The sequence below is a fragment of the Lampetra fluviatilis genome, chromosome 37, assembly GCF_964198595.1.
Source record: "Lampetra fluviatilis chromosome 37, kcLamFluv1.1, whole genome shotgun sequence".
Lineage (NCBI taxonomy): Eukaryota > Metazoa > Chordata > Hyperoartia > Petromyzontiformes > Petromyzontidae > Lampetra > Lampetra fluviatilis.
The window spans coordinates 4,699,043-4,714,716 of record NC_136311.1 but is presented as its reverse complement, the minus strand read 5'-3'; the positions used below and the strand labels follow the sequence as shown (position 1 = coordinate 4,714,716).

At 54.7% G+C, this 15,674-nt stretch overlaps 1 protein-coding gene across 1 annotated transcript in view; it reads left to right on the top strand.

The window, feature by feature from the left end:
• Positions 1 to 9,528, top strand: part of LOC144945278 (uncharacterized) — a 102,914-nt gene extending 93,386 nt beyond the window's left edge. Inside the window, exons 9-11 of the mRNA XM_078873667.1 lie at positions 6,560 to 6,724; positions 7,824 to 8,024; positions 8,613 to 9,528. Of these exons, the coding sequence (XP_078729793.1) occupies positions 6,560 to 6,724; positions 7,824 to 8,024; positions 8,613 to 9,439 (1,193 nt within the window). The 3' untranslated portion in view covers positions 9,440 to 9,528. The remainder of the gene's footprint in view (positions 1 to 6,559; positions 6,725 to 7,823; positions 8,025 to 8,612) is intronic.
• Positions 9,529 to 15,674: the final 6,146 nt, after the last annotated feature.

Here is a 15,674-nt window from a genome sequence, read left to right as displayed (position 1 = left end):
CCACTCCACCAAGACAAAGATCCCCCGTGTAGCCTTGAACAGACTTTTCGGGGCAAGTGCTGTGAGCGAGTAGCAGCCTATGAAGGCCGGCACGGCGCACGACGCGGTGGGTGGCCAGCACCACGCCAGGCCGCCTTTATTTACACACCGAATCAGGTGACCCATTTAAGGCTGGGTCGACCTAGGGGAGGCCCAGGACCAGTTCACGCATCATCGTTTTTGGTGTTGGCCGTGAGCGGGAATCGAACTCGGCTTGGCAGGCTCGTAAAAACACGCGCACACACAGGCGCACACACGCGCACACATGCGCACACACGCACACACGCGCACACACGCGCACACACGCACACGCGCACACGCGCACCACGCGCACACACACGCACACACACACGCACACACACACACCGCACACACGCGCACACACACGCACACACGCACACACACACGCGCACACACGCACACACGCACGCACACACGCACACACACACACCGCACCCGTCTGCGGGAGTGGCCTCCTCGTCTTATTTATTGATTTCAATATCAAACAAATTATGAACTTCCCATCACGAAGGGATGTTGGCGTGTGTGTGTGTGTGTGCGTGTGTGTGTGTGCGTGCGTGTGTGTGCGTGCGTGTGCGTGCGTGTGCGTGCGTGCGCGTGTGTGTGTGCGTGTGTGTGTGTGTGTGCGTGCGTGCGTGTGCTTCCGTGTGCGTGTGTGTGCGTCCATGTGCGTGCGTGCGTGTGTGTGCATGCGTGCGTGTGTGTGTGCGTGCGTGCGTGTGTGCATGCGTGTGTGTGTGTGTGCGTGCGTGCGTGTGCTTCCGTGTGCGTGTGTGTGCGTCCATGTGCGTGCGTGTGTGCGTGCGTGTGTGTGTGCATGTGTGCGTGTGTGTGTGTGCGTGCGTGTGTGCGTCACCCGAGTTCCAACCAAGACGCCGCCACTGGGCGTGCTGCTGGCTACCCCAACCACCTCGTGTGACCGTGCCGACCTCCGTATAGGTGCGCGCTTTGGAGCAGCACTTGCCCCATCAGTCGATAGAAGGCTATACGGGGGTATCTTTGTCCTTGTGTATGTGTGTGTGCAAAGCGTGTTTGTGTTGACATGAAGTGTGCACGCATTAGCCGGGGACACGTGCGCTGTGACACTGCTGATGCTTCGTGGCCTCCAGAGTTAATCCAGAAGTGAGCCCCCCACAACTCCCTCCCCCACACACCGCCCCCCACGATCTGCATTCACCCCCAGCTCTCACACACTCAGGGATCTGTATGCGCAGCGGCGTTAGCCGACACTAACCGATACTCCCCTCTATTTATAGACGCAGGGACACAGAGACTCGCGTGCACACGGACAGACAGATCCACGCGTGCACACAGACACACACACACACGTGCACACAGACAGATACACACACGTGCACACAGACAGACAGACAGACACACGTGTACACAGACAAACACACACGTGCAGACAGACAAACACACACACGTGCACACAGACAGACACACACGTGCACACAGACAGACACACACACGTGCACACAGACAGACACACACACGTACACACAGACAGACAAAGATCCTCCATATAGCCTTTAACAGAATGTTGGGGAAAGTGCTGTTAGCGACCGACCAATGAAGGCCGGCACGGCACACGAGGGGGTGGGTGGCCAGCACCACGCTCAGCCGCCTTTGTCTCCCTAGTGGCGATGTTTTCACACCGCACAAAGTACTCGGTTGAGGCTGAGTCGACCTAGGGGATGCCCAGAACCCGTTCAAACACTCGTATTGACCGTGAGCGGGCAATCGAGTTCGGGTGGCCTGTGTTCAAACACAATAGTAGCAGTAAATTACTCAATTAGGATCAGCCGCACAGAAGCGGAACATCCCTCCACTCTCAACTGCAGCAATTTGTTTTGGTATTCTGTCAGGTAAGAGCCCCACGAAGCTATGTAGCTCGTGTTCAGAAGCTAGCTGGCTATCATCTTCGTGGTTCTTTCGGTAAAGTCACGTAGAAGGAAAATAATAAAATAATAAAAATTAAACATCATAAAATAATTCTCACGACGTTTCGGTCACAACGCAAGCAGAGTCTGCCTTCTCGACAGACCTGTTCTCCACCTGAAGACGGCTGCTTGCGTTGTGGCCGAAACGTCGTGAGAATTATTTTATTATGTTTTATTATTTTATCACTTCCCTTCTCCGTGACTTTACCGAAAGAACCAAGAAGATGAATCCCTGCAGTCACGAAAGCTTTAAATCGAAATCTACCTGGCTATCGCAAATGATAGCTCATCGAAGTGGCTCGACAACACGTGGACATGTACAGCAGCAGCCAAATACACGTGATGTTGACTCTAAATGTGGAGGGGGGAAAAACAGGTAGGCCTGGGAGAAAACTCGACGTGACCACGAGGAGAGTGAGAGAGACACGCAAACTCCAAATATACAGCAGCAGCAGGCGTCAGGGTCGGGATCGAAGCCACGACCTCCTGTATACCAGGCGAGGTAGTTAACATCTCCAAGCCACCGTGATGATGATGAGAGAGAGACACGCAAACTCCAAATATACAGCAGGCGTCAGAGTCGGGATCGAAGCCACGACCTCCTGTATACCAGGCGAGGTAGTTAACATCTCCAAGCCACCGTGATGATGATGAAAGAGAGACACGCAAACTCCAAATATACAGCAGCAGGCGTCAGGGTCGGGATCAAAGCCACGACCTCCTGTATACCAGGCGAGGTAGTTAACATCTCCAAGCCACCGTGATGATGATGAAAGAGAGACACGCAAACTCCAAATATACAGCAGCAGGCGTCAGGGTCGGGATCTAAAGCCACGACCTCCTGTATACCAGGCGAGGTAGTTAACATCTCCAAGCCACCGTGATGATGATGAAAGAGAGACACGCAAACTACAAATATACAGCAGCAGGCGTCAGGGTCGGGATCAAAGCCACGATATCCTGTATACCAGGCGAGGTAGTTAACATCTCCAAGCCACCGTGATGATGATGAAAGAGAGACACGCAAACTCCAAATATACAGCAGCAGGCGTCAGGGTCGGGATCGAAGCCACGATATCCTGTATACCAGGCGAGGTAGTTAACATCTCCAAGCCACCGTGATGATGATGAAAGAGAGACACGCAAACTCCAAATATACAGCAGCAGGCGTCAGGGTCGGGATCGAAGTCACGACCTCCTGTATACCAGGCGAGGTAGTTAACATCTCCAAGCCACCGTGATGATGATGAAAGAGAGACACGCAAACTACAAATATACAGCAGCAGGCGTCAGGGTCGGGATCGAAGCCACGACCCCCTGCATACCAGGCGAGGTAGTTAACATCTCCAAGCCACCGTGATGATGATGAAAGAGAGACACGCAAACTCCAAATATACAGCAGCAGGCGTCAGGGTCGGGATCGAAGCCACGATATCCTGTATACCAGGCGAGGTAGTTAACATCTCCAAGCCACCGTGATGATGATGAAAGAGAGACACGCAAACTCCAAATATACAGCAGCAGGCGTCAGGGTCGGGATCGAAGTCACGACCTCCTGTATACCAGGCGAGGTAGTTAACATCTCCAAGCCACCGTGATGATGATGAAAGAGAGACACGCAAACTACAAATATACAGCAGCAGGCGTCAGGGTCGGGATCGAAGCCACGACCCCCTGCATACCAGGCGAGGTAGTTAACATCTCCAAGCCACCGTGATGATGATGAAAGAGAGACACGCAAACTCCAAATATACAGCAGCAGGGCGTCAGGGTCGGGATCAAAGCCACGATATCCTGTATACCAGGCGAGGTAGTTAACATCTCCAAGCCACCGTGATGATGATGAAAGAGAGACACGCAAACTCCAAATATACAGCAGCAGGCGTCAGGGTCTGGATCGAAGCCACGACCTCCTGTATACCAGGCGAGGTAGTTAACATCTCCAAGCCACCGTGATGATGATGATGAAAGAGAGACACGCAAACTACAAATATACAGCAGGCGTCAGGGTCGGGATCGAAGCCACGACCCCCTGCATACCAGGCGAGGGAGTAAACATCTCGACCCTCCTAGAAAAGAGTACTGAGACTCACTAAAGGCTTTGTTGGGTAAACGAAAGTCACGGTAATACATAGAAAAGTAGCCGTTTTGTATATTGTTTATCGGCTGAGAATATGCATCGTGTACCGCGGGGTTGGAGTCGCCGTTTGGCAAATATGCAAATGTTTGCCACTGCTAAACCGAGAGAAATTGTTCTCGCTCTCTCTGTGTGGTCTCGTGTTGTTTCTTTCTTGCAGTCGGAGCTCGTGCAACTGGGTGGCGTTTCGGGGAGGGGGGTTGTGGAGGGGGTGGTGATGGTGGTGGAGCGGGGGGGCTATTGAATTTGTATGCAAATTCGGGCGCATGTTTTGAAATGTGAAGGGAAGTTTTTTTTCACCCCCCCCCCCCCCCCCCCCAAATATATATTGCGGTGGACAGCTGCACGTGTTTGTCTGTGTGCGTGTGTCTGTGGGGAGCGGTAGCGTAGCGGTTAGCTCTACGCTGCGCTACGAACCTGGCCAACCGGGTTCTATTCCCGCTCACAGGACAACACCGGCGACGATTATCTGAAACGGGTCGTGGGCCTCCCCTAGGTAGACTCAGCCTCAAATTGAGTACCTGTTGCGGTGTGTGGTAACATCGCCACCAGGGAGACAAAAGCGGTTTGGCGTGGTGCTGGCCACCCACTCCCTCATGTGCCGTTCCAGTCTTCATAGGTGCTCGCTAACCGCACTTGCCCCAACGTATATCAAGGCTATACGGGGGTTCTTCTCTTGTTTTTTTATTGTTACCCAGACGGTTTGTGGAAAACTGGGGGGGGGGGGTATTTGTCTTTATTGTGATGTGCAGAGGTGTGGACTCGAGTCATGTGACTTGGACTCGAGTCAGACTCGAGTCATGAATTTGATGACTTGCGACTCGACTTGGACTTGCATAACAATGACTTTGTCCCACCTATGAGATGTGGACTCGAGTCATGTGACTTGGACTCGAGTCAGACTCGAGTCATGATTTGATGACTGTTGCGACTCGACTTGGACTTGCATAACAATGACTTTGTCCCACCTATGAGATGTGGACTCGAGTCATGTGACTTGGACTCGAGTCAGACTCGAGTCATGAATTTGATGACTTGCGACTCGACTTGGACTTGCATAACAATGACTTTGTCCCACCTCTGGTGATGTGTGTGTGGGGGGAAGAGTAGTGCAGTGGTTAGCGCAATGCACTACCAACCCGGCTACCCAAGTTCGATTCCCACTCACGAACAATATCAATAAACCAAGACTATATATGAACCGATCTCCATGTAATGTCGTCGATACATATATGCTTCTGCGAGTCTCTATGGATCCCTACGCGAGTCTATGGATCTCACAGCTAGTACAGTATATGGAAGTCAGTGTGAGTCTGTGGATATCTGTGTGAGTCTATGGATCTCACTGTGAGTCTGTGGATCTCTGTGTGAGTCTATGGATCTCTGTGTGAGTCTATGGATCTCAGTCTGAGTCTATGGATCTCTGTGTGAGTCTATGGATCTCAATGTGAGTCTATGGATCTATGTGTGAGTCTATGGGTCTCTGTGTGAGTCTATGGATCTCTGTGTGAGTCTATGGATCTCAGTGTGAGTCTGTGGGTCTCTGTGTGAGTCTATGGATCTCTATGTGAGTCTATGGATCTATGTGTGAGTCTATGGATCTCTGTGTGAGTCTATGGATCTCTGTGTGAGTCTATGGATCTAAGTGTGAGTCTATGGATCTCTATGCGAGTCTGGATCTCAGTGTGAGTCTATGGATCTCAATGCGAGTCTATGGATCTAAGTGTGAGTGTGTGGATCTCAATGCGAGTCTATTGGTCATTGGCTCTGGTGCAAGGAATTGGCAGGAGCATCCAGTGCGCTCCTCCGGGTTGGTGGGCTACCTTTGCGGAACTGCTGGGTGGGTGGAGGTGGACTTGCTGCACCGCCTGTGCGCTCTTTATTGCTCATCTATTGGAGAAAATAAAAGTTGCAGGCTGTCTGGCCGGCTGGAGGGTGGGGAGAGAAGGACGGATGGATGGTCACGTTGAAAGGAACGTGCGGGTTGCGAGTAACAACAACGACGACGACGATGATGATGATGATGCTGATGATGACGATGATGATGATGATAATGATGATGAACCCACGTCCCTGTGCTGCTGCCGTGTGGCCTGCGGGTTCGTGTGGGTGGTGGCGTGGTTGGTGGTGGCGTGTTTGGTGGTGGTGGGTGGCGGTGATGGTGGTCGTGGTGGTGGGTGGTGGTGACGTGATTGGTCGTGGTGGGTGGTTATGGTTGTGGGTGTTGGTGGTGGTGGGTGTTTATGGTTGTGGGTGTTGGTGGTGGTGGGTGTTTATGGTTGTGGGTGTTGGTGGTGGTGGGTGTTTATGATGGTGGGTGGGTGGTGGTGGTGGCGTGACTGGTGGTGGTGGGCGGTGGTTATGATGTTTATGGTGGTGGTTGGTGGTGGTGGTGGTGGTGGGTGTTGTACGCACACAGACAAGCGCTGCGTGGAGAAGCGCTTCCTGCCGGCGCGGGGCCGCAGACTCACGGCCCTCGCCAGCTTCCCCGGCGCCGGCAACACGTGGACCCGTCACCTGCTGGAGCTCGCCACGGGCTACTACACGGGCAGCTTCTACTTCGACGGCTCTCTCTACAACAAGGGTGCGTCGGGGCGAGTGGTGGGGAGCCGGAGCGTGGATTAAAACTATAATACGAAATTCTAGATGTGAAGCTTTCGTGACTGCGAGGATTCATACTCTCAGTTTTTTCGGTAAAGTCAAGTGGGTAAAGAAATGAAATTAAAATTAATAAAATTAAATAAAAATCACGACGTTTCGAAGGCACAGCCAGAGACGGTCTCACCTGATAACGGAGACTTGTGTTGCCTCCGAAACGATTTTTAATTTCATTTTTTTACCTACGTGACTTTACCGAAAAAACTAAGAGTATAAAACGAAAGTGTCTTTTTTATTATTTTGCCATTTAAGGGGTCCCACTAAGCTGCCAATTAGCTCTGTTTGACAAGCGACGGGGCTTTCACGAATGATAGCTCAACGCAGTGGCTTATCGGCATGTGTGGACATGCATAGCCACGCGCGATGTTGATTCTAAATGAGGAGGGGAAGAACCCGGAGGACCAGGAGAACAATTCCACGCGACCACGGGGAGAGAGACACCGCAATCTCCAAATATACAGCAGCAGCAGGCGTCAGGGTCGAGATCAAACCCACGACCTCCCGCAAACCTGGCGAGGTAGTCAACATCTCCGAGCCAACGTGGAGCGCTACGAACCTGGCAGAGAGCCGAGTTCGATTCCCGCTCACAGCCACCGACACTCTAACACCCCCCCACTACCCCCCCCCACCTCCCCCGCCCACTACCCACGCCCCCCCATCTCCCCCGCCCCCCACCCCCCCCACTAACCACCCCCCTACCTCCCCCGCCTGCTGCCCACCCTCCCCCACTAACCACCACCTATCGCCCCCGTGCCACCCCCCCCACCTCCCCCGCCCCCTTCCCTACCCCCCCCCCACCCCCGCCCCCTTCCCTACCCCCCCCCCCCCACCTCCCCCTGCCATACCCCCCCACCTCCCCCACCTCCTGCCACCCCCCCCCACCTCCCCCGCCCCCTTCCCTAATACCCCCCCCCCCACCTCCCCCTGCCATACCCCCCCACCTCCCCCACCTCCTGCCACCCCCTGCCACCCCCCCCCACCTCCCCCGCCCCTTGCCACCCCCCCCACCCCCCCACCTCCCCCAGGCTTCAAGGGAGAGAAGGATCACTGGCGCAGCGGGCGCACGCTCTGCGTGAAGACGCACGAGAGCGGGCGGCGTGAGATCGAGGCGTTCGACGCGGCCATCCTGCTCGTGCGCAACCCCTACCGAGCCCTCGTCGCCGAGTTCAACCGCAAGTACGGGGGACACCTGGGCTACGCCTCCGAGAAGAGGTGGAGGGGGAAAGGTGGGTGGTGGGGGAGATGGTGGTGGGGGTGGGGGGGGCTGTGAAGATTCATCGATTTGTCGATTGGCGTTGATTCTGACCTCACTTCACTCACCCCTCCCCTCCCCCACTCGCCTATCCTTTCACCTCTTCCATTACCCCGCTCACCCACCCCTTACCTGCCCCCTCCTCCACCCCATCCCATCAACTCCTGGAGTGACTCACTCCCTCACCTCATTCCTCATCATTCCCTCACCCACCACTCTCCCCTTCCCTCATCCCCTCAATTCTTCGACTCATCACTGCCCCCCCTCCGCCTCCACCATCTTTCCCTCTCCCCCACCACCCCCTCCCTTCCCCCCTCCTCATTACCGCCCGCCCCCCCCCCCCCCCCCCATTATCATTCTTCATCCTCCCCCCACTCTCATCACCCCCCACATCTTTCCTCCCTCTTCCAAATCTCCTCCTCCCTTCAATTCTTCAACTCGTCACCCCCCCCCCCGTCTATCCCCCTCCTCCCCCCCTCCCCTGTCCCCCCTTCCCTGCCCCCCCGTCTATCCCCCTCCTCCCCCCCTCTCCTGCCCCCCCGCCCCCCGTCCCCGCGCGCAGAGTGGCCGGACTTCGTGCACAGCTACGCGCCCTGGTGGGTGTCCCACGCCCTCGACTGGCTGCGCTACGGCCCCCGCCGCCGCCTCCTCGTGGTGCACTACGAGCGGCTGCGCGGGGAGCTCCACGCCGAGATGCGGCGCATGGTGGCCTTCCTGGGCGCGCCGCCTCTCGCCACGCAGCCGCCGCAGACGCCGCAGCATCACCACCACCACCACCACCGCCGCCAGCAGCAGCAGCAGCAGCGGCAGCAGCAGCGGCAGCAGCGACACAACCAGCAGCTCAACCAGCAGCATCAGCAGCAGGAGCACCAGCTGCAGCTCCAGCACCAGCAGCACCAGCAGCAGGAGCACCAGCAGCAGCTCCAGCACCAGCTCCAGCAGCATCAGCAGCAGCAGCAGCAGCAGCAGCATCAAGAGCAGCAGCAGGAGCAGCAGCAGCCCGCTGTCTACTCCAACTCCACCACACCGTCGTCATCATCATCATCGTCATCTTCATCCCAGTCTCAATCGTCACCAACAGCGCCGCCGTCGCCTCTTCCTCCTCCATCATCATCGTCATCCTCCTCCTCCTCATCGACGCCCTCGTCCGCGGAGTCGCCCTCGTCAGCGTCAGCGTCGGCGGCGCTGCTGCTGGAGGAGCGGCTGCTGTGCACGGAGGCGCACAGGGACGGCAGCTTCAAGCGCTCGGGGCGCCGCAAGTTGGCCTGGGACCCCTTCACGGCGCCGATGCGGGCCGCCATCGACGGCTACATCCGCGTGGTCAATGACGCTCTGCTCTCGGGGGGACACGGGCCCCTGCCCAGCGAGTATTGCTGCCCCCCCAGATGATGCGAAGCAGGGGAACGGACGGAGAGGAAGGCAAAGATTCTCACACCCCCCCCCCCACTTCGTCCTCACTCTCCCCCCCCACTCTTACCCCCTCACTCTCCACCCCCCCACTCTCCCCCCCCCACTCTCCCCCCCCCCCCACTCTCCCCCCCCCCCCACTCTCCCCCCCCCCCACTCTCCCCCCCCCCCCACTCTCCCCCCCCCCACTCTCCTCCCCCCCCCACTCTCCCCCCCACTCTCCCCCCCACTCTCCCTCCACTCCCCCCCCACTACCCCCTCCCACTTCCACCCCCCACTTCCACCCCCCACTCCCCCCCCCACTCTCCCCCACTCCCCTCCCCCTCCCCCCCACTCCCCCCTCCCACTTCCACCCCCCACTCCCCCCCACTCCCCCCCCACTTCCTCCCACTCCCCCCCCCCCACTCCCCCCCCCCCCCCACTCCCCCCCTCCCACTTCCACCCCCCACTCCCCCCCCCCTACTCCCCCCCCCCCCCACTCCCCGTGTTGCCTTTTAAGAGACTGCTGGAGGCGGGGGGCGGGTCAAGGTGCTGTGAGTGAGGATCGCCTGCGAGGGTCGCTACGGCGCGTGGCGACGCGGCGTGGTGGTGCTTCGTGTTGGCGGTCAGCGCCGCGTGGTCTCTTGGGGCCCAGGACCCGGTGCAAATGTTCGCCGCACCGCGGGCCGAAATCGAACCTCGGGCTCGCGGGTTCATGGCGCAGGGCGCTAAGCGCCGTGCCGCCGCTCCACGCAAAGACAAAGGTCCCCCCGTATAGACTGCTCCTTGGGGCAAGTGCTGTTTGCGAGCACCTACACAAAGACACATATCCCCCCGTATAGCCTTGACGGACTGTTGGGGGCAAGTTGCTGTTAGCGAGCACCTAATAAAGGCCGGCACGGCACACGAGGGGGTGGGTGGCCAGCACCACGCCCGGCCGCCTTTGTCTCCCCAGTGGCAATGTTAACACACCGCATCAGGTACCCATTTAAGGCTGAGTCGACCTAGGGGAGGCCCAGAACCGGCTGAGATAATCGTCACCGGTGTTGGCCGTGAGCGGGAATCGAACTCGGGTCGCCGGGTTCGTAGCGCTACACCACCGCACACACTAACACACACACTAACACACACATACACTAACACACACACTAACACACACACACAGATCTGGCTTAGGCGCTTCTCGAATGGGGGGCGGAGGGCGTGTGGGGGGCAGGGGGGGGGCCATGGCAGTGATGACGCAGAGCGCCCCCCACTAACGCCGGCCTCGCCCCTCGCCCCACCCCTCTCCCCGACGCCTACATCAACAACCAAACACCGAGACCCATACCGATACCCACACATGCCCCCCCACTCCCCACCCCCAGACATGAATCTGGTCTGGTTATTCGCGTTGTGAATGTGACATGGATCAGTGGTGGTGCAGGTGGTGATGGCACAGGTGATGGTGCAGGTCGTAGTGGTGTAGATGGTGGTGGTGCAGGTGATGATGGTGGTGGTGTAGGTGGTGGTGGTGGTGGTGCAGGTGATGGACTTTAATGCGGAATTGACTGTGCTGTGTTGTTGAGCGAACACCACTTGTGTGTGGTTGACCTACGGATGGATGGATATGCTCGACTTGCTCTCGCCATAGCAACGTGGAATTTCCACCACTGGTTCTCTACAGGGCTGTGAACAGAAGATCACTCTGTGTCGTTCATGATCCTTGGTAGTGATATGATTTACGGATGATGATGATGATGACTGGCAGTGGTCACAGAGTGGAGAGCGGTAACTGTTGCAGTCATCCTGCTGCGCCATGAACCTTGTCCACTCAAGTTCGATTCCCGCTCAAGGCACCCAATGGCAAATGTCTGACCCGGTACCCTGGGCCTCCCCAATATCGACTCAGCATTGTGCGACGTGTAAACATCGCCGCTGGGGAGACAAAGGCGGCCGGGCGTGGTGTTGGCCACCCACCCCCTCGTGCGCCGTGTGGGCCTTCATATGTGCTTACTCGCAAACAGCACTTGCCCCAACAGTCTGTCAAGCTTGTATGGAGCATCTTTGTCTTTGGGTGGTTCTATTTCTCTGGGGCTGTATTTTAATACTGAGATGACTGCCCTATGTTGCCGATGGATACGAGTTTGTTTGTTTTTTTACAGATATTTGGTTGAGGATGCTGATCATGATGATGCTGATGATTCAATTCTCTCTCGATGGCTGCTCGTAATTATATGGTGATGATTTGATTGAAGCATGATAATAATGATTATCATGCTGACTGTGACTGATGCATGCTGATGATGATGATTGTTATCATGTTAATCACGGTGGTGGTGGTGGTGGTGGTGGTGCAAGTTGTGAGTTAGCGCACTGCGCTATGAACTCGGCGACCCGAGTTCTATTCCAGATCACCAATCACAGTGGCGAATATTTCAACCGGCTCTGGGCCTCCACTAGGTCCACTCAGCCTTCAACGCGAGTACCTGCTACGGCCGGGGCTGTGCGTGGTTTTGGCCACCCCCATTCCAGTCGTTGTGCAACTCGCTAACAACACGTGTCCCCCAACAGACTATTTAAAGCTACACGGAGGATGTTTACCTTTGGTTGTGGAAGTGATGGAGGAGGTGGTGGTGGTGGAGGTGGTGGTGGTGGTGGAGGTGGTGGTAGAGGTGGTGGTGGTGGTGGAGGTGGTGGTGGAGGTGATGGAGGAGGTGGTGGTGGTGGTGGTGGAGGTGATGGAGGAGGTGGTGGTGGTGGTGGAGGTGGTGGTAGAGGTGGTGGTGGTGGTGGTGGAGGTGGTGGTGGAGGTGATGGAGGAGGTGGTGGTGGTGGTGGTGGAGGTGATGGAGGAGGTGGTGGTGGTGGTAGTGGAGGTGGTGGTGGAGGTGGTGGTGGAGGTGGTTGTGGAAGTGATGGTGGTGGTGGAGGTGGTGGTGGTGATGGAGGAGGTGGTGGAGGTGGTGGTGGTGATGGAGGAGGTGGTGGAGGTGGTGGAGGTGGTGGTGGAGGTGGTGGTGGTGGTGGTGGTGGTGGAGGTGGTTGTGGAAGTGATGGTGGTGGTGGAGGTGGTGGTGGTGATGGAGGAGGTGGTGGAGGTGGTGGAGGTGGTGGTGGTGATGGAGGAGGTGGTGGAGGTGGTGGAGGTGGTGGTGGAGGTGGTGGTGGAGGTGGTGGTGGTGGTGGTGGTAAGTCAGTTCGAGTCATTGGGACCAGTTGGTCTCGCGCACTCCAGTCCATCACGAATGCGCACAGGTGTGTCTGTGTGTGTGTGAGTTGGTTACATAACTACGGTGGGATTGTATTTTAATACTGAATTCGCTTTGTGCTATGTTGTTGATGGGGGTATGGTTTTTAACAGAGGAGGTGTGGTCGATGGTTATGATCATTGTTTTTTTTTGCTTGCTGCTAAAAATTATTGGTGATGACTGCTGGTTAGTATGATCGATGGGCGAACTTTCTCATGATGCCCGTGGTGGTGGCGGTGGTGGTGAAAATATTAAACTGGGTTGGATTTAAACTCTGCTCTGACTGTGTTATGTTGTTAGTGATGTCCTTGGCATCCGTGTGATTGTACCGACCATAGAGTAATGGTGATCGAGCATCGAATTGTTTATTCGTAATAAACGTTTTTGGGTGAGATCGCGTTATTTATAAATGTGTCATAACCCTCCACCACCCGACACGGCCAATCAGTAAAGAAAAAGTGTCACGTTGAGAAAAGACAAATAGTTCACTACTTTAGCCCAACATTAAAAAAGGTTCATCCCTAATGACAGTAATTCAACGACAACAATAACGTCACATTTAAACATGCTGTGCATTCACTCTTCAACACACCGGTGGGCTAAAGTAGTGAACTATTTGTCTTTTGTCAACGTGACACTTTTTTATATTGATTGGCCGTGTCGGGTGGTGGAGGGTTATGACACATTTATAAATAACGCGATCTAACCCAGAAACGTTTATTATGAATAATATCGGTCGCGAAAGCCTACGTATTAAACTAATTGTTTATTATTGATGGTGAAAGCTGACGTTGACTGATGGTGACTGGTAATGATGATGTTGGTGATGATAATTGATGATCATGATGCTATAATCAGCATGACTGTGACTGATGGATGATCATCATCATCATCATGGTGATGCATTAACTTAATTTGTTTAAATTTCGATGTAAAGCTTTCGTGACTGCAGGGATTCATCTTCTTGTTTTTTTCGGTAAAGTCACGTAGAAGGGAAATAATAAAATAAAAATAAAACACATTTAATGTATTATTTTCCTTCTACGTAACTTTACCGAAAGAACCAAGCAGATTAATTTGTTTAATTTCAATAGCAAATTACACAATTGTTCATCCCGAACGACAGTAATGCAACGACAACAATGTCAAAAGCATTACCTGTCAATCACTGGACTCTTCGAACACTTCCGTCAACCATTGAAACATTAACACTGACAAGATGAAAGATCACTACTTCAGAGATATCCAAGGATCACTCGACGCGCAGAACTTTCAACTCTGAATAAAGTTGCGCAGACACGGACGCACGAAGTACCGTCGACAATCCAGTGCGCACACTCCGTGTGTTTCTCGATACCACGTGGAACTCACTACCACCTGGATTACGGTGCCACGTGGAACTCGCTACCTGAAAATGAGGCTTTTCTGGTCTCTTTAGATCTCATCTGGTTACACAACATAAGCTTACAAAGTGAAACTCACTCACGCGCGCGCAATCTCTCATTCATTCACTCACCCACCCACTAATTTCACTCACTCACCCATTCACCCGCTGACTCGTCGGCCACTCGCCCCTTGCAAACCAAAACGAGATTCTGTCCCGGCATCTTGAGCTTCTCAACTGAGTCGGTGTCAAAAAAAAAAAATTAACTCGAGGCTCGAAATCGCGTCAAACAACTTGTTAAACCTACCCTTCAGGCAAATACCAAGTCCCGTGAACGCATCGACACGTGCTGAACCGTGACAGCTCCCACTCGCGGCCTTCACAGACGCGCCGTGACATTCACGGTCCTGACAGTTGCGTACTCAACCACTCGGACATCCCCCCCCCTCCCTTACAGGGCCAGGAGCAGTCCAGGCAGTTTGTTTGATGATTTCACATCACGCATTTTCATTTTGTGCTGTTTCGTAAGTCATCATCGTCATCATCAGCAGCGGCAGCAGCATCTACAATCTATCTACTGCTCGATAAGGTCTCACATAACCACCCCCCCCCCCCAAAAAAAAAAACATAGCCGGTCTTGTGATGTTACAAAGACAAATATCCTCTTTAGAGCCTTCACAGACTTTTGAGGCAAGTGCTGCCGGCATGGCGCACTAAGTGGGTGGGTGGCATTCCAGCACCACGCCCGACCGCCTTTGTCTCCCCCAGTGGCGATGTTTACAGACGCACCGCACCGGGCAGTCACTTGAGGCCGAGTCGACCTAGGGGAGGGCCCAGATATCCTACCTGAGATAATAATCGTCACTCTGTGTCGATGATTACTGTGAGCGGGACAATAAATCGAACTCGGCTCTGCCGGGTTCGCCGCGATGTGGCGATCCGCCTGGCACCCGCGCACCAGCCGATTCCACTGACGTCGCTGATTCCATCACTCCATCTCCGCGCAGTGCCGGAGAGAGGAGCCGAGGGTTCGTTCCTCTGTGTGTGCGTTCTCCGCGCATTCCCGTGGCATCGTCCTCCCCACGCGAAGGCCACACACGTGTGCACGTTGCTCGCGTATTTCAGAGCCCGAAGTTGCACGAAGCCCTTCCTGAGAACCACACAGAGAGAGAGAGAGCAGGCGAGCGAGCGAGACTTCGCCAGGCTTTTGCCCAGTGAAATAATTCACATTCATCATTACCACCGCTACTGTTACTCCTACTACAATCGGCAAATTTGACAGATATATATATAATTCATCGGGCAGTATATATATTTTGTAAAACGATTAGGGCAAGGGTGTGTATTATTTAAAACATGTATCGATGTATCAGTTGAAGTCCGCATTTCCATATCGTTGCAGAGAAATATATATACACGGGGGGAGAGGATGGGATGTCAATATCGCATCGAACTGCGGCTGATGCATCCGATCAAAGGACAGCTATCGAGCCAATTCAAACATTATCGTTGTACTCCGAAGTGGAAATGCTCGCTACAGACCCATTAATATTAATATCTGACAAATAGTTTGTCAAAGTGTTGCGAAACGCACTTCTGTTTACCGAGGACGTTGGGTATTGAT